Source organism: Protomyctophum bolini, assembly GCF_963924005.1.
Source record: "Protomyctophum bolini genome assembly, chromosome: 16".
NCBI lineage: Eukaryota > Metazoa > Chordata > Actinopteri > Myctophiformes > Myctophidae > Protomyctophum > Protomyctophum bolini.
Window position 1 is genome coordinate 9789716 of NC_137877.1, and position 19887 is coordinate 9809602.

The following is a 19887-nucleotide window of genomic DNA, read 5'->3' on the forward strand; positions in this document are numbered from 1 at the left end:
TAAAGGGAACATATCAAATATTGGCCACATATTTGACTGTCGAAAACCCTGAAATCAATGTAGGTCATAATAATAATACAACAGTCCAACAATTTGGACTATGATAAGAAGCACAAAGATAAAACATTAATGAATTCATTCTTATTCTCACAATACAGTTATGGAACGATTCACCTGAAAAACATAATTACTCTATTAAATGTACCTTAAGTTTACATTTGATCACCTATGTGAATACATACAACATTAGCGTCTGACCATGCAAGTAGAACATGTAACATATATGGACAGGCATCCCGCAGGTTTATTTTTGAATTGGTATATTCCATATATACCTAATCACAAAGATAACAGACACTGATAAACGGCTTGAAAGTCCACAATTCCATACACCTCTATAGGTTATAATTTTTAAAAGCAGCCATTTCCCATGTCTATGCATTGACACTGTCCTTTTACTGCGACTGTCACTCCAAGTTAACTCTTATGTTCTCCTTTCTAAATAGACAATGGCCATATACTGTATATTCACAAAACATGGATCCTTTGACATAAATCAACCCATAAGTTAATATAATATATGTCAACCAAAAAGGATCAAATACATGCAAATGCTCACTCAAAACTTAAATACAATCATCCAATAGGCTACTCTATTAAATATTCAAAATGCTAAATAGAATCAATTCCCTCAAAAGGTCAAAAGCCTACAGTATGTGCACAAGAAAGGGTTCTGGACATGACAAATGAACATCTGCAGTTTGTTCATTCAACATGGTCCAGAAAATTCACTCATGTGACACACAAATTATTTATTATCTACCTTACAATTTCAATGTAATTTTATTCTCTGTTCCCCCCACTCTCACTTACATACACAAGTGTCTGTGAGTGAGAGTATATTTCCAACATATCGAAAATAGCAGTTCATATATTGAGATTTTAATTTAGCTTACCCTACACCTACACTATAGGCCCAGTCCTTTGAAATACAGCCTGGTCAAAAGACCACGGCTGCCGGTTGAATTTGATTAGACACAATAGCCACAGGTGAGACCCCCCTCAAGGTTCCATTATCTACTTTTGTTTCTTTTGGAAACTTGACTTGCCTATATTTAAACATAAAACTATTTGTGACATCATTTATTTTTACATGTTTACTTTGTAAGCTATTTCCTCCTAATTGTAATGTGACATAATTAATTATAGCCTGAAAATACAGATTAACATTAATCCAACATATTATGCTAGTACTGTGAAACAAATCTATCAAATTCAATACTGCGACGTCACTTGGAAACGAGTTACTTAAAACAAAACACTTGTGGAATATTTCCACGCTAGTCTCAGATGTCTTAATGATCAATAACATTAATCAGCTTAATTATGGTGAGCTAGTTTTGAAAGGCTCCTGTCAAGTTGCATGCACCGTTTAAAACACAGAAGATCCCTGCAATAAGTCATAAAGACAAAACAATTAAAATCCATTTGACTGCCTTTGTACTATTAACACTAACATTAAAAAAAAAAAAATAATAATAATTTTAAGGAACGTTCGATAAACTATATGCCTACAAAACATATTTTGAATGCTTTAGCTTCACAAGAAAAATTTTGACAATGCTTAATAAAGGCTTGAATCCGTGGCACACACATCCTTTTGTCAAAATGTCATCTCAGGAGTCAGGATGTTTAAAATGTGATTGAGTCAATGTGTTCTTGCACATTGTCACAAAATAAATGTATACAAACAATTTGTGTTATTCGTCTCAGAGTCCAGCTAAATAACTTTAGTGACAGTAGTACGTTACTGGTTGGAAAAACTGGAGGTTGAATCAGCAAGATTTCGTTGTCCCCTGACAAAACAAATGCAACAGGGACTATCATTTCTGGACATTTTGAATAAAGTCACTTGTCATCAAACTTGCTTGAAGTGAGGGCGCTAGACAGGTTGAAATGTACTGGTCTAGTATTGTTGTTGTATTAGAATGGAAAACAACAAAACTGTTGGCATTTACCTCCCTTGGATTTATTTCCTGACTGCTTGTGTGGGCAGTTGTGACGGATATGATCCCCGCTACCACAGTTGTAGCAAAGTTTCCACCGTCTTCTCTCTTGGTCTTGCTTTTGCCTTTGATGAAAACGCCATCCATCTTGCCTTCCGTGATTCCTGCACTGTTGTTGTTGCTGGAAATGCATCTGTCGTGCTGGAACCTGCTCTTGTTGAACCAGCTCCTTGTAGACTAGCGTCTGTGGTGTTGTCATAGCATGCCCCTCATAGTACATCAGTTGTGCCGTTTCCAGCTTCTTCTTCTGCGTGTTTTCCTGTGTGATCACACACCTTTCTGCATGTTCCGCATGTGACCAGACAGGGTCCAACTCCATACTCTCCCAGCCTATGCATGATGTCACGACTCTGTCATGAATTGATGGCGACAATCCATGTACCAAAACAAATTTTAATAGGTGGTTGTATGCTGCAGTATCGTGGGTCAGGCCAGCATGCCTGTTGAAACATTGCTCCATCCTCGTTCTGTAGATGTCACAGCTTTCATTATGTTCCTGCTTAATGGAATGGATTTTTTTCCAATCTGTACGGACTGGGTAGGCCTCCCTTATTCTCGAGAAGAGGCCATGTGCATTCTGTAACTGTCCTGTGACAATTTCCTTCCTTGGCCTATTTACATCAAAATCGCCTTTCAGGTGTAGCCATTTCAGTTTGAAAACTTCGCGAAACACTGTTTCCAACTCTGTTGCGGATGGCTGATACATCGATATTAAATCCAACACGGATGTACACCAGCGTTCCACATTTTCGGTCGGACATGGAAGATCCTTCGCAATTCGACTTAATTTTTCTGGGGTCCAGTTGTGTCGGACCTGGACTGTTTCAGAGTAAGCATCACAGATTTCCTCTGCAGCTTCAGCAGGATTTGCAGGATACGACAATAATGGAAATGTCTGATGTGGCCCAGCTTGGCTGCGTGTCACAATCTTGTGGTTGGTTTGGTGCGAAGGCTCCACCTGAGGGTTGTCATGGATAAGGTGACCGACGTCGACTGTTCCCTGCTTTGCGTTGCCATCTGTGATGGGGAAGACCGCTGCTGTTGCTAACTGCAAAGTTGCTAACTGCAAAGCTGCTTCATACAGTGCCGTCACTTGATCGAGTCGCACTGCCGGTGGCTGGGCTGCTGGCTGGGCTGCTGGCAGTACCGGACTGGCACTGTCTGCTTGTCGTTTGATCTCCCCCCTGGAGTGTCGTGGAGAGCTCGCCTGGCAGTCTGCAGGGCCCCTGTAGGTGTCGGAATGGTAGCCGTGCTGTGTACGGGCTCCACTGTCCTCCTCCTCTTCCTCCTGTGACTGGCTGTCGCTATTGTCACTGCCACCAACAGAAAAGGTGCTCACTGCCCGATCGGGGCTTGCTGTTCGTCTGTCACCTCCATGTAAACTGTCTCTGTGGCTGTGCGCAGCCTCTGCCTTGTCCTGCAGGTCACCCAAGTCGAGGATCAGATGTGCCTCCTTCATCAGAATTTCACTCAATTGTGTTTCTATAGCACGCATAGATTGTCTTTGTGTCCTTAATTGACTGGTCAAATCATTTTTCAGGCAACGTACCTGTTCCAGCTCCCTCTTAACAGAGCGTCGAGTGTCGCTGTCGTCTGGCCGTTGCTCTGATGTCCTCATGTCTCCACTGTCATGAACTTTCACCTCAGCCTCAGGAAACATCGACTGTAACCATTCGGCTACTGGATCACTGACATTGGGGCCTTCCTTACAGAACATATCTAATACTGATAATTCAGTCTTGCGTTTGCGTTTCCGCTCATTCGTTTTCTGATCTGCTCTGTATCCATGCACAAGAACCCTTATGGCATTGATGACTTCTGCATCAAAAGTACCCTCCAGAGGCCATGGTCTGTCAATGTCCGGCCAACGCTCGTTAAATTTCTTTGAAATCTTCAAAATATCCTTGCATGAAACTGAATATTTCTCTTGGACAATGTCCACTGGGATTATCCCTGCGTCCATCATATCTACTAAATAGTAAATAATCTAGACACTAGACACTAAACTTTCACACAGTCACACTGTGACACACTCATGCTGTGTCTCCTCTCACTCAGTCACAGACATGCACTCATTTGCATACTGTGAGTACAAACTCACTTCAAGACAAACTCTTCCAGCTCTATTTCCCTCCAGCTCATAAGTTTATCATGTGCACAAGGATTGGCAGTGTGTACATCTCCATCTTCCAGCATGTCGGATCACTCACCTCCAGAACAATACATGCATGTCAATTTTATACAGTCTTACTCAAAGGAGGAGGAGGACCTGTTGGTCACATGACCAGACAGGTAGCCTCCACATTAGACAATGGGACAAATCTAATTAGAAGTGGTCGAAATCTAGTAAACTTGAATGGGTATGAATAAACTGTGATGAATGAGCATGACCACACAAAAGAGGCTGGGCTGCTGTTGCTAAACAGCTGGAGTCCAGGAAACTGTCTCACTGACACTTTGGTCATAACAAAAGCCTATTGATATGGGAAAACGGTTGATTAAGAGTAGGAGAGGCCTATGTAGTATACTCAGTGTGAACCACACCCAGTTTGACTAGACATCAGGATAAGTAATTTACAATTAGTGGTGTGAATGCACAATTTCATATTTCCCATTACAACAGGCACTTAATTCACTAGTGGCTGGTTTTCACAAGTCCAAATGGGACTTAAAAAAAGGAAGCATGGCTTTTGAACGGTGTTTAGTTACCTGCCAAAGCCAGCTGGTTGAGTAGACCACTAGTGAGTAGGAATTTGTCTGGTAGCTGACGTTAATCTCCCTGGCTATAAGCTACATGTCAACTGTGTTGCTACGTGAGTGCTGTGATTTAAAAAAGGTCACACTGCAGTGATTTTCACGCCTCTGCATCTTACCTTTGTTTCCTTCCTTTTCCCTCTGCCCTGCTTGCAGGCTGTGAGACACTAACGGAGTGGGAGTACTTGCCCCCGGTGGGGCCGCGGCCCAACAAAGGCTTTGTAGGTCTGAAGAACGCCGGGGCCACGTGCTACATGAACTCTGTCATCCAGCAGCTGTACATGATCCCTCCCATCCGCAATGGCATCCTGGCCATCGAGGGCACGGGCACCGATGTGGACGATGAGATGTCTGGTGACGAGAAGCAGGAGAATGAGGTAGAGTTTGTGTGTGTAGGAATTCATACATGTGGTTAAGACAATCATCCATTTTCAGACTGACTCCAGCTGTGTTTGCCAAGAACCATTACCATTCTTTGGCTAAATTCCCCACTTAGAGCTACATGATTATGAAATAGATAATGGTCTATTAGGTAACCGCAGCTCGACTTCATCTCTCCATGCGCGTTTACCTCCACAGAGCAACGTGGACCCCCGCGACGAGGTGTTCAGCTACCACCATCAGTTTGACGACAAACCCTCCGGCAAGTCGGAGGACAGAAAGGAGTACAACATTGGCGTCCTGCGACACCTACAGGTCATCTTTGGCCACCTAGCTGCCTCCAGGCTGCAGTACTATGTCCCGAGAGGATTCTGGAAACAGTTCAGGTATTTGAGGGGACTACTCTGGGATCTGTTCTGAATTGGGTCACTGTTTTTTAAAATACTTTATTAGATTACGGCACACAGCCAGTGTTGTTTTCGTCGACTACCTTTTTTCACTGACTAAAACTAAATAAAAACGAATCTTTATTAACTAAAACTAAGACTAAATATACAATTTCGTCAACAAATAAAAACTAGACTAAAATGTTAGGAAGGGACTAGCCTCGATACCCAGGCTTTCATTTCGTCTGCGCGAAAAATGAAAGCCTGTAGGAACGCATTGGCTGCCTTGGTCTAGAAGTGGGAGTCAACGCTTCCGGGTGGGTGTCGCTCCAAATTATGTGACGTAGCGCTTCACTAGGTGGGAGAGGAGTGGCCAGGGCTGACGGACAGATCGGTGAGATCCAATCAGGGCGTGCGCAAATCTCAGCCGCGACCCACCCCTATAGACCAGAAACTTAACAGGTTAGCTCAGGCTAGGAAGGGACTAGTGGACAAGAGATCCAGTTTTATGCTGGGTTGCTGCGACGCGTTGTGAGATTGTATATCTACTATTTTCAGCATGCAACCAAAGTGTAAAATATGTCATTACAACGACATCAAGGCCTGTCAAAACACATTTTAGTCGACTAAACTGTAGATTTAGTCGACTAAAATCGTATGACATTTAGTCGACTAAAACTAGACTAAACTAGAACATTCCAGGTGACTAAAATGTGACTAAAACTAAGTGAAAACTATTCAAGAGACTATGACTAAAATAGAAATTTGCTGCCAAAAACAACACTGCACACAGCAATGCTATATTTTCCCACTCTTTGCCCCTCCAGGTTATGGGGTGAGCCGGTGAACCTGAGGGAGCAGCACGACGCCCTGGAGTTCTTCAACTCCCTGGTGGACAGTCTGGACGAGGCTCTGAAGGCCCTGGGTCACCCCGCCATGCTCAGCAAGGTCCTGGGAGGCTCCTTCGCTGACCAGAAGATCTGTCAGGGTTGCCCCCATAGGTGAGAGAGCCCCGAACACCACACTGCCAGTCACCGTCTCACATTCAGAGTTAATATTTTAAAGATGGAATGCCACCATTTTTTTCCACCCTAAAACATGATCATCAGGTATTATTACAATATAAGGTGGAAGAACTTTTTCCAAAAAGTGTACAGTATTTGTTAAAATCATGCTTTTATGTGGACACGCCCACCAGTTCATTAAGTATGTCTGGTTTGCCTGGTGGGTGGTGATGTGTGGTGATCTATCTGAACTGAAGCCAAACCCACAGCTTTAGTTATATGATAAAGGGGGAGGGGTTAGGGGAGGGGCTGATAGTGTGGTGTCACTATATTACTGTTTACTTCATTGGCCCGTTTGACTGTCAAGGGTTCAGCCTCCAGGAAGAAAACCTAAATACAAAGTCTGTACTGTCACCTCATAGACACATGAAAAACTGGAAAAATACAAAAATTGTGGCACTCCATCTTTAACCATTATGTCAGACCCAGACAGCTTAAAAGGTAAACGGATAACTCAAATATTTGTTTTGCCCAGGTACGAGTGTGAAGAGTCATTCACCACTCTGAATGTAGACATCAGAAACCACCAGAATCTGCTGGACTCTATGGAGCAGTACGTCAAAGGTGACCTTCTGGAGGGAGCCAATGCTTACCACTGTGAGAAGTGCAACAAGAAGGTGAGAACTCAAAGCACCACGTCCTCTCTGGGTCCCACCCAGCGCCAGTCCTCCTGAGACCAGGATAGAAACCTCGACTGCATTTCTTGTCCGTGCTGTTTTATCCTGTAGTCTGGTGATTAAAGGAAGAACAGATATGTCACACTTTATGGCTAGGTGACATATCATTCGAGTTTATAATAAAAAATTGACAATGCATAAAACATTAGGTATAGCCATAAAGCGCAGTGGGAGAAAATTGACAAACAAACTGCCACAAAGGAAAACTAATAAAGGGTAGAAAAGCCATTAAGCACTATCCCATGTTTCAGTCAACTTGTTTTAGGTGATTTATTCATGGGGACACACTGCAATGTCTTGTCTGGAATATAATGTTTTTTTTGTTTTGTTTTGTTTTTCTTTTCCTCAAGGTGGACACGGTGAAGCGACTGCTGATCAAGAAGCTTCCGCCCGTGCTGGCCATCCAGCTCAAGCGCTTCGACTACGACTGGGAGCGAGAGTGCGCCATCAAGTTCAACGACTATTTCGAGTTCCCGCGCGAGCTGGACATGGAGCCGTACACGGTGGCCGGCGTGGCCAAGCTGGAGGGCGACGACGTTCACCCGGAGAACCAGGTGATCCAGCAGAACGAGCCGTCGGAGCCCACGCCGCCCGGCAGCTCCAAGTACCGCCTGGTGGGTGTGCTGGTGCACTCGGGCCAGGCCAGCGGCGGCCACTACTACTCGTACATCATCCAGCGCAACGGCGGCGACGGCGAGCGCAACCGCTGGTACAAGTTCGACGACGGCGACGTGACGGAGTGCAAGATGGACGACGAGGAGGAGATGAAGAACCAGTGCTTCGGCGGCGAGTACATGGGCGAGGTGTTCGACCACATGATGAAGCGCATGTCGTACCGCCGCCAGAAGCGCTGGTGGAACGCTTACATCCTGTTCTATGAGCGAATGGACTCCCTGGACATCGAAATGATCAAGTACATCAAGGAGCTGACCATCTCGTCCAGCAAGCCGCACCAAGTCAAGATGCCGTGTGTCATCGAGTGCAGCGTGCGCAAGCAGAACGTCCAGTTCATGCACAACCGAATGCAATACAGCCTGGAATATTTCCAGTTCATTAAGAAACTCCTGACCTGTAACAGTGTCTATTTAAACCCCCCTCCAGGTACATAGAGCTGTGTGTGTGCGTGTGTGTGTGTGTGTGTGTGTGTGTGTGTGCATATATGACCCATTCACACTCATTTATACCTCTTATCAGATAACCAACAGACCCTTCTTGAATTTATGGGATTATTTGATAGATATTTCAGCAGCCCCAACGTCAATTCATCAATTCATCATTGTGTTGTCAATCTGGGACCGCTGTTATTTGCCTGGGTGACGGAGTAATGTTTCATAGAGTTGCTAGCCGAAGTAACCTGCTTAGGCAGGGACCTGGAAGAGAGCCATGGTAAACACAAGCTTCTGTGCACTGCACTTTTCCCCTACATCTGCGTTTATCGTTAATATGTGCCCGTACATTATTAATGGAGCCACGGACCTACGGTGCTTCACAGGGAAATAAACGATGAGGCCCTGTAATCGTGTAAAAGCTCTCGGGTTGGGATTAAATGTATAAGCTCATCAAAAATGTAGTGTGTGGAAAAAGCCTGTTATCAAGGGCCTTATAGACAAACATGGTGCTCCTGTAAACGCCTAGATAGAAAGACCTTTATTGTTCCCACAAGAGATTAATTTGCCACGGTTCTGAAACGCGGTTCTGAAACGCAAATAATACAGCTGCATGTAAAGAACAATGAAGAGTTGGCAGGTAGCAATGCATGGAATAACGTACCAGAAAGGAGATTGAGGTAGACTGTCTAGGATTTGTGTGGTAGGTGAACTATTAACGGGTGTTAGTTATAAATATATTCAAAGTGCATTAAACGTATATCAACGGTGGCATTAATGGGTATTGTAAATATAGTATAAATGTACAAGGAAAATTCTCAACAGGCCTGAAAATGAAGGCCCGGCCCTAATTAATTACCATGGATTTTAGGACTGGCCCGGCCCGAAAAGGTCTGGTCAGGTTCGGGCATCGTTTCAGAACTCTAAAATCTACCCCTGGAAGTGTGAGTAATTCTGAACAATCTGTGGATCGTGAGAAATATACAATCTGCCCGCATTTATTTTTATTCTCTCTCTCTCTCCAGTATGTAGCGTATACAAATGCCTCTTCATTTAGAAGCAGCGAAATTAAGTAAAAATGTTCCACCTTTCCCAGAGGATGAGATTATAAAACCCTGTTCCACTGCATGTCTGAAATATTACATTTGAAGATGTGGATGTGTTTCCCTCCAGAGCCAACCGATTCATCTTTCTCCGAGTCAAATTAGAAGGGAGCTTCATCCTTGTAGAGATTCACTGGTTAATGTAGAAAACAGAGAAATGTCTATGGAGCTGTTATAGGAGTTTGGCTTGGTTGCATTTCGGAAAGGAGACATTCCTTAATTTCCTTACTTTAGATTTGTGCTAGTTAAAATATTGCTGTGAAGTGCATTGTGTTTTCCGCTTTAATTTAGCCCAGTTTATTCCCTACAAAAAAATGTTTTGGTAGGACATCACAAGCGTTGAGGACTGTGTCTTGGAAAAGGCTGAAATGGGCTTTTGAATGTGGCCACAGAAATAGTGTGAAATGATAATTACAGTGCTAGAATTATGCTGGATATAAACTGTAAAGTAAAAACACAAGATTTATTTTCTTAAGATTTGTTTTTTGGCTCTTCTGCCTTCATTGATACTGATGGTGACGAATGACAGGGGAGAGCGAGAGAGACGGGGGTTGGGGGGAGACATGCAGCAAAGGTCGTCATGAACGGGACTTGAGCATGCAACGCGCCGTCAGGCCAGAGATCCTGTATGGCATTGAACGTGGTGCTAATGGTTTCATTTTTAACTGTTTATTAAGCGGGGAGCCGGGGAACAAACTTTTTTTTATTTTTATCTTTTGAGCATCCCACTATATGTGTTGCTGAATAACGTGTGTTGTCGGTGTCTTGTTTTCATCAGGACAAGACCATCTTCTGCCAGAGGCAGAGGAGATAGCTATGATAAGTGTTCAGCTGGCTGCTAGGTTCCTCTTCAGCACCGGCTTTCACACCAAGAAAGTAGTGCGGGGTCCCGCCAGTGACTGGTGAGTTCTATCTAACCGGTGAGGTTGTTTTTGTCACTATACTTTAGACGTGGTTGTAAATGTCTTTGTGACACTCCCATCTGTGGTCTTCTTCTAGGTATGATGCCCTCTGCGTCCTGCTGAGACACAGTAAGAATGTACGCTACTGGTTTGCACACAACGTCCTGTTTGCCTACGCCAACCGCTTCTCAGAGTACCTGCTGGAGTGCCCCAGTGCTGAGGTTCGGGGCGCGTTTGCCAAGCTCATCGTCTTCATCGCACACTTCTCCCTGCAAGACGGCCCCTGTCCCTCCCCCACTGCCTCGCCCGGACCTGCGGCTCAGGTTTGTTCCAGGTTCCTTCCGATTGCTCCCAGATTATTATGGCGGGTTTGGTTAAACTCAAATCCCCATGCTCTGATCTGTGGTGATGTCTAATTACAATGTTGACAGTTGGATGACGCTTGTGGATATGGGACTGAGATCAGAGCACATCACCTAACATAACGCACACATTTCATCATCTATGAATGGCATTCGTCACATTACCAATAATAACTCTTGAGCTTATTGGTTACAGCTGTTGCTGTATGGCCGTTTCCGTGCTGCATCTTGCAATTATGACTCATATGGCTTGGAATAAAATTAGAATATGCATTTGAATGTCTACTCGTATGCCATGTTAGTGGGGTCGTATCTGATACTTCCGTGACCGCGGAGAGCCACCACTGAGAAACAGATTGAGCCCCCATGTACCTCGCAAAAATGTGGGCAAAATTCATGAGTCCCAAATCCATATGGCCACCATCAACAACCTGTTAAGGCAAAATTACCTAATTCATTCTGCTTTAAATAGCACATTACATGTCAAACTAGGGGGTTTTCATGATTCTGAATCCATTCCAAGCATTAGTTTTGCACAAAAGAAACATTCCTTGGGCTAAAAACGGCCATAGCCGTCATCACAATTGTGATGAGGTCAGGGCTATGTTGTGACATGTGTTCTCATGTGTTTGTGTACCAGGGCTGCGATAACCTGAGTCTGAGTGACCACCTGTTGAGAGCCGTACTCAACCTTCTCAGGAGAGAGGTGTCGGAGCACGGACGTCACCTGCAGCAGTACTTCAACCTCTTTGTCATGTATGCCAATCTGGGTAAGGGCTCCACGAACGTGTGCACACACTCTTGCCTGTCACGCTCATCTGCTCTTCATCTTAGTCGGCCTCATTCTCCCTCATTGTTTTGCGGTGTATGAGAAATCGTTAGAACCAGAACAGATTTGAGTAGACATATTTTGATTTCTCTAATGTGTTGTCTTTTATCATCATATGAGTCTTGTGATTGGAGTGTTGAACAGCTAAGTAACAAAATTCATGAGTTGAGGTTACGTCTAGAAACATTGATTTCCTAAATTAAGTACTTTTTGCTATAGATAGGGCTTTGAGTTTTCGACACTTTTATTTACAGTTTATTGGCCCCCCCTAGATGTGTACAATTGATAATTTTCCACCTCAATGATTTGCTTTGTTTTTGGCGTTTCACTATCTTCCCCTCATACAGGCCTGGCCGAGAAGACGCAGCTTCTTAAGTTGAGTGTTCCTGCCACGTTCATGTTGGTGGCTCTGGACGAGGGCCCCGGTCCTCCCATTAAGTACCAGTACGCGGAGCTGGGCAAACTCTACACTGTGGTCTCCCAGCTAGTGCGCTGCTGTGACGTCTCCTCGCGCATGCAGTCCTCCATCAATGGTATAATTCCGTTTTTGGTCCATATGAAATTTGACACAAACTGGAGCTAATGTTAGTTGCCCTAGGCCAGTGGTGCCCAAAAGGTAGATCGTGATCTACCAGTAGATCACAAAGGCTGTGCAGGTAGATCAACATGACATGCCCTAAAAATATATTATTTAAATGTAAAAATAAATAAGTAATCTGCAACTTGTATTAAGTACAGGGCCTGTTGGCTCAAACCCACAACGGAATACTTTGTTTTCAAGTATTGTATCACAAACGTCAGTTGCATTACAAAGTTATATGCGAGAAAACCCTACCAATTCAAAATGTTCCCTCTGCATTTCTGCATTAGTCTTATACTGTATGTAATGCCATTGCCACTATTCCAAAGCCACTCGGGGACATTGTTTAACTATTTTCAGCAATTGGATAATATTTTTTGGGTGGCTTGTCATTTTGAAAGTAGCTCTCAAGTCACAAAAAAAGTGTGGGCATCTCTGCCCTAGACATTTTGGAAAAGGAGTGCATAGATCAAGGAACGCCCAATGAGGATTTCCATCCTTGCTCAGGATCCAAGTGACTGACAAAACCAGCCACTCTGAGCTTGTACTGCCATGTAGGCAGAGCTTGGAGCTGAGGGCTTCCAGAGTTGTCGACCAAGACTTTTTTTTATGTGTCAGAATAAACTGCACGAAAACCACTCATCTCTACTCCCTTTCCTCTGCACTTGTCTTGTCTTATCTATCTCTCTCCAGGTAACCCCCCACTCCCCAATCCATACGGTGACACCAACCTAGCGGCGCCGGTGATGCCCGTTCAGCAGCTGGTAGCAGAGATCCTGTTTGTGAGGACCAGCTATGTGAAGAAGATCATTGAGGACTGCAGTAACTCGGAGGAGACGGTCAAGCTGCTGCGTTTCAGCTGCTGGGAGAACCCACAGTTCTCTTCCACCGTTCTCAGTGAACTGCTCTGGCAGGTATAGTGACAACTTGAGTTATTACATTTTAAAAGACGGGGTGCAATGGGGGTTTTTTTTGGAGCATTTTATTTTGACGTTTCACTCTGAAACGGAAAGCTGTGTGTGTGTGTTTTTTTTTTAACCAATCGGAACGTCGCATCCCTGGTGCGACGTTCCGATTGGTTTAAAACGAGTAATACACTGTCTGGATGTCATCTTGACTGAGATTATAAACGGAGTAGTTCTGTAAGCAAAACCATATATAATACTGTAGATTACTGTCAATTATATAAAATTCATAAATGACCTTGTATTTTACACAGAAAAACAGTAAATGTCCCACACTGGCCATGTCCTACTCTGCCACCTTAACATGGAATGTAAAATAAAGGTTAAATATATGAGTACATTATGTTGAATGCCTCTATTCTACACAGTAAAACTTTTTTTTGTATCAGTTTATTTATTAATTTTTCAAGTCACATATGAAAATAGCATACAACATTTTTTGAACTTTTTTTTTTTTTACCCCTCCCTCCCCCCAGAGTTCCCGATCTGAAAGAGCCACAACCCCGGTATCTTGTACCATTAACAATGAAATAAAAGGCACATACAAATATACTAGACATAATAGAAGACATTATAATCAAATATTGGACACAGTATGCAAACAAATAATATAATACACAGTAAAACTTTGACCCTGTGCAGTGCATAGTGCATACCATCTTCATCTTGTGACATGGTATGTTTTTGGTTCAGGTGGCATACTCCTACACCTATGAGCTGAGGCCTTACCTGGACCTGCTGCTACAGATTTTGCTCATAGAGGACTCCTGGCAGACACACAGGTGTGTATATATGCGTGTGTGCTTGTTTGGTGGATCAGTGGTTCATCAGGTGCCGTCGTCCAATGTCCACAGTCCTGACTGTGATTTATTATTTCTCTCTCTCTCTCTCTCTCTCTGCTTGTGCAGAATACACAATGTCCTCAAGGGTATCCCTGATGACCGAGATGGGCTTTTCGACACCATACAGCGCTCCAAGAACCACTACCAGAAGCGGGCCTACCAGTGTATAAAGTGCATGGTGGCTCTCTTCAGCAACTGTTCTGTAGCCTACCAGATCCTACAGGTGCACATGACTCTCACAGAGGCAGCAATTATTCACGTGTCGGCCATATTGCTCTTGCATCGAGCTGGAGTGGGGTTTTCCACTCCTGATTATGACTTGACCCATTTAGGCCTGACCTCGAAATTAAAAAAGAAAATCTTCTAACTCCTCCAGTTTTCTGAAATAAATATTTTCACGATTTTTCAAAAATAGCAGACCTACAAGCTTGTAGCGCGCCACTCGGTATAATAAATACTTGGCGAATAAATATTGGCAATCCTTTTTTATTTCTTATGCACCGTCAATGCTAGCAGCACCACGTTTACTTACTTTTCTGGTGTAGCCTTTCCAAAGTGATAGGATTTGCAATAACCTGTCTTGTCTGTGTGTGTAATTGTTGTTCCGCAGAGTAATGGCGACCTGAAGCGCAAGTGGACATGGGCCGTGGAGTGGCTAGGGGACGAGTTGGAGAGGAGGCCATACACGGGGAACCCCCAGTACACCTACAACAACTGGTCCCCTCCCGTCCAGAGCAACGAGACGTCCAACGGCTACTTCCTGGAGCGTTCCCACAGCGCGCGCATGACACTGGCCAAGGCCTGCGAGCTCTGTCCTGAGGAGGTAATGGTCTTGTCTGAGGCCACACCATCGACACAGACACACGTGTGCTCTCCCACGCCACCTATTTTACAGTGACATCCAAGATTAACCTTTAACCCGATTATGATTATAAAGATGCATTCAAAGCAATACGGTACTTTATTCTTGCATGTCACTATTGCATGCGTAACAATAAATTGCGTTTGTTCCGCATTTATTTCTCGCCAATATAGTCCCGACATATTTTGAGTAGACATATTTTGATTTATTTATTTCCCCCCGCTTTCTCTAATGTGTTGTCTTTTATCATCATATGAGTCTTGTGATTGGAGTGTTGAACAGCTAAGTAACAAAATGAATGAGTTGAGGTTACGTCTAGAAACGTTGATTTCCTAAATTAAGTACTTTTTGCTATAGATAGGGCTTTGAGTTTTCGACACTTTTATTTACAGTTTATTGGCCCCCCTAGATGTGTACAATTGATCATTTTTACATAGTCTTATAATTTTAGGTTGACCTTGTTTTTTGTTGCAAAGCTCTGATATCGTTTGTAACCTGATTGATTCTGCTCGTAATTGACGTAATTGACAGTATGATAATTGCCGCTATTCATAATATTGGTCGACGTAAGAATTTGATAACTAAACCAGACAGTCTTGTAGCGTCTAATTGACACCTGTGGATATGCAATATTAACTGCCATTTCAAAAATAGTGTCACTTAACGAAGCACGAGGTGGTGTCTGAAGAAGGTGCCGCGATGCAGAAATCATCCTTGCCACAGCAGCTTTTGCCAGGGGAGAGGACAGGACAGCAGCATCACACTGTAAGACTCATATACCCCAGCAGCAAGCTTCCTCTGCCACTGTTCTGCCATCCTACGTCCTCTCTCCTTGTCCACTAGTATAGCAACATGAAAGAAAGATAGCCAGTCATTGTTCCCCTAACTCTGATAAACATGATGGCTAATGTACAATTTATTATAAGCGCCATAATAGTATTCTTAGCTCGGGACAAGTGAGGAGACTTTGTAGTTTATTTCATGTCCTATTGTGGTCCAAAGAATCCATGTTGATTGTTCTGCCTCCCCAACACACTCAAACCAGTGTAGCCAACAACCTGCACAACTGATCGAAAACTCGAAGCCTTGGCTATAGCTAAAGATGAGCTAGGATCAATTCATCTTTATTTCAAATTTAAGCTAGAAATACTGCAGGAGTTTTGTTCTGGAGTCTTTTATGCTAGCTAATATCTTCACATTCACTTATTATAATACTGCACACTCTTGAAATGCTTCTTTGTCGATCTGTCAACAAGTAAACCGCTGATGTGATCACCTTGAAATTGACTACCTAAGAATAATGTTCACGTATGAGTTTTGAGCGATCTCAAGATAGATGACAAGATTTGAACCACTTTTTACTAGGTTGGTTGGTTAATGCTTAAGTTCTTCTTGTTTGTAATGTTAAATATTAATTGAAAATTCCTTGCCAATGAACTTCAAACTATATCCAATTGATTGCAATGAGCTAGAACAGAAAGCAGCAGAGAAGGCAGAAAAAGGATGGTGCTTAGTCATTAGAATCAATGGTTGACCATTACATCTTGCAGAACGTAATGTCAGCTTGTCCCAGTCAAATGTGGTAAACCTTTTTCCATTTGTCTTTATGCCATGTTGTACTGTGTTCATGTACTAGATACTGAAATGTGTGACAGCAGCATACGTATTACCCAGAAAGACTTAGCAATATGACATTGAGACCTGAGCCCACATAGTCGGTAGAGGATGTTTGATTTGAACAGAGAACATTGTATTGCATTCTACTGTTCCTGTCTATGTAGAACCAATGTGGATATCCATCTCCCATCATTAAAACACAAAAAAATACCTTGTTAATTTGATATGACTTTTCACTCTACACTTGCACAGGTAAATAAAATAAAACGTGAAAGCACTCACAAAGTCACAATGCATTTCAGACTAGAGAGAGACACATGTCCACGTCATTCACAGTGGTCGTTTTTGTTTGTGTGTGTAAAGGATTGTAAAGTCGATTTTCATAATATGTAGTGGATAACCAATCTCGTACAACTCCCAGGAGCCTGATGACCAAGAAGCACCTGAAGACCAGGACTCCTCCCCACCAGAGGACACCTCTCTCTACCCACACTCTCCTGGAGGAACCACTCCGTTTCAGCAGGTAGACTCAACACATTTTATTTTTCCTTCATTGCTGTCAATGTCATGAAAGGTGCTATACAAAGTTTACAAAAAAGATGCAGATGGTAATACAAAGAAGTCCAAGGCACTCTGTTATAGTCAAGTAAAAACCCTTTATTTAAACGGCATAATCTCGGCAAAGAGCATTACAAAAAGACCTACGCGTTTTGGCGTCATTATATAGTGACCACAGGTTAACAATCATGATTGAAAGCACTTGGAGAACAATCAATGTCAGAACAATCAAATGTCATACATGCATCATAACATAATTATGTACACAATATTAAAAAAATCATGAAACATGACCAAAATACCAATACAAAAAAATAAAGAAAATCAATTTTAAGAGACAGATCCCCTGAGATGTAACGCCACAGAAGTGAAAAGTGTGTGAGGAAGAGGAAACCCCTTAGAGAAAAAGAGGAAGAATCTATTTTGTCATTGAGACCTGGGAAGTTTGTGGCTTTAAGGGTTACAATCCAGAAGGTTTCTCTCTGGAGCAACTGTTTCAGTCTGTCGCCGCCTCTCACCGTTTTAGGGATGATTTCTATAGCAATAATGTTTAAAGAGCTTGCATTGGTGTGATGGGCCTCTTTGTAGTGTACAGCCATGGGATAAATCTGGGTTCCCAGTTCGATGCAGAAAATTACGAAAAATAAATAAATGAGAATAAAAATTAAATTAGTCTTTGGCTGATTTTTATTTCGTTTTTGTTTTATTCTCCTCAGCAGAACAACCACCCCCATGGGCAGCCTTACACGGGGCCTGCTGCCCAGCACATGAACAACCCTCAGCGCCCTGGGCCTGCCACTGCGCCAGCGCCAGGCCCGACCCAGACCCAGACCCCAGGCCCTGGCCCTACTCCTGGACCAGGCCCACGAGCACAAGAGAACTGGGAGAGCACCGAGGAGGTCGCCCCTGCCCCTGCCTCCACCTCCACCTCCACCCCAGCGCCTGCCCCACCTAAGGAGTAAACGTCCCTGTCCCACCCCCACTCCTCTGCTGTGCCTCGAGCCTCCATCGTCCTGCTCTCCCTCCTTATCCTCCTGGTTGACAGAGCTCCTCATCGGGACACTTGCTTTCTCTCGCTGGCCCCCAGGGCAGGGCAGAGCTATGCCTCCCAGCCCCTCTCTAGGCCACCTCTGGGAGTCTCTCCTCCATCAGCCTGCTAGTCAACCTGGGGAGGCGCTCTTCCCTGGCCTGGGGATGCCTAGCCCTTCTGACTGGGGGCCTGTTGGTGTCTGCAGAGGCGGGGGAGTGGATAAGAGCGAACGAGAACAATTTTACCCAGACCTGACGATGCTGATGCGCTTGTCTACAATGATGAAAAGGTGTACATAGTATGTTAATGTCTTTGACTATTCAAATCCCCAGTAGCATAACTGTGTCTGGTTTGCTGTTGGGAGATCTAGCAGATCTGATGGAAAAACAAAATGGATACTATAAACAAACAAACAAAAAAGAAAAAAAATGTAAGAAGACAAAAAACTCCCTTTTGTTTATCACCCATGCTCAGCAGTGAGGTTTGGTCTGCCATTGGACGGTTACTGGTCATTCAACTGTAGGAGGACGCATTGTTATTATCATAATTATAATATTATTAAACTCCTTGGCAACCTTATGACCCATGCCAAATCAACTCACAGCGCTGTGGTTGGTTTTAGTGTGAGACGTGGAATGGTTGGGTGAACTTTTATGGTGTTTGGTTGATGTGAAAAAGCGGTGATGCAACATTGTTCTGAAACTCATTGCCTTTCTCTTTTTTTCCTTTTTTTTTTTTTCTGGTAATTCAATCCTTTTGAAGCTCTAGTTAATATGCTGTAACATTTAGCATGGCTTCTCACCAGAATAGTGTAGCCCAAGGGAAGACTTGTGTTCATAACAACCTACAGCTGTCGTTCCTAATCCACAGCTCCAGAGGGGACTTAATCTTTTTTTTTATTATTATTTAAATTCATCTACCCCTTGAACATTGAGGGCGATACTTTGAACCAATGTATGACTAAGTGGCTTTTCAATTGCACATTATTATGATCCTACAACTTCACATTCGGCAGTCAGTTTTTGGTGGGCTAGACAGCTTCGTTTTCATTGATAGGAATTCTGAAAAATGAAAAACACATTATGCAACAGAATTGCTACACCAGACTACCTGGTGTATGAATAGACTGTGTGGTTTGCTTTTCTGTCTCTCCCATAGGCCCTAGTCTTAGACAGACTTCTTGCCCGTCGTCTTCCATTCTGCCATGGAGCTGGCCAGTCAGGGCGTCTCAACTTTAACCCAGGGTTACAGTGTCTCGAGACTCCCTCTCCCTCAATGGAGAATTGGTTACACAGCAGGGTTGTACCATAAGAATAGCGGCTGGTTAGTCATGTTGCAACTTGAGCTGACGTGTAATTCTGTAGGAGTAAAAAGGTAACCATCAGTAAATACTGTATTTAATTGGTAACTTGAATGCGTGTATTTTTTGGATTTCATTTTATTATTTTTTGTCAAAAAACATACCAAATACTCCTGCAAATGAAAATATTCTGCCCACCGTATTATATTTAAATATTTTGCTCTTATTTTATAGAATTTATTTTGTTGTATTTCACTAAAAAAAATAGAATTTGATTTAAGAGGAACATTTTTGTCCTTGTGTTATTTTTAAAGAAGATATTGACTGTACAGAGTTCTGCGCCCTGTTTTTTGCCGACTTTTGTTTTGGCCATGGTGTGACGTTGAATTCTGGAGCTACAGTCGCGATGTGAACTTTCACTTTGTGAGGTTTTTTTGTGCACAGAAATATAACAAAAAAAAAAAGCATTGCGCCCTTAGCAAATAAAGAACATGGAATCTTGA

General features: G+C 43.2%; 1 protein-coding gene across 12 annotated transcripts in view; it reads left to right on the forward strand.

Moving 5' to 3' along the window:
• usp9 (ubiquitin specific peptidase 9) overlaps positions 1-19887 on the forward strand; it is a 60794-nt gene extending 40907 nt beyond the window's left edge. For 5 of the 12 annotated variants that reach the window (XM_080786567.1, XM_080786572.1, XM_080786574.1 and 2 more), the window contains 17 exons: positions 4977-5197; positions 5400-5587; positions 6415-6588; positions 7127-7268; positions 7679-8429; positions 10316-10439; positions 10537-10762; positions 11442-11571; positions 11978-12163; positions 12904-13124; positions 13652-13681; positions 13869-13957; positions 14084-14240; positions 14628-14840; positions 15534-15644; positions 16918-17019; positions 17771-19887. In XM_080786567.1, coding sequence (XP_080642693.1) covers positions 4977-5197; positions 5400-5587; positions 6415-6588; positions 7127-7268; positions 7679-8429; positions 10316-10439; positions 10537-10762; positions 11442-11571; positions 11978-12163; positions 12904-13124; positions 13652-13681; positions 13869-13957; positions 14084-14240; positions 14628-14840; positions 15534-15644; positions 16918-17019; positions 17771-18016 — 3311 coding nt within the window. In that variant the 3' untranslated portion in view covers positions 18017-19887. The remainder of the gene's footprint in view (positions 1-4976; positions 5198-5399; positions 5588-6414; positions 6589-7126; positions 7269-7678; positions 8430-10315; positions 10440-10536; positions 10763-11441; positions 11572-11977; positions 12164-12903; positions 13125-13651; positions 13682-13868; positions 13958-14083; positions 14241-14627; positions 14841-15533; positions 15645-16917; positions 17020-17770) is intronic. The other 7 variants (XM_080786573.1, XM_080786575.1, XM_080786577.1 and 4 more) reach the window with 3 other exon arrangements.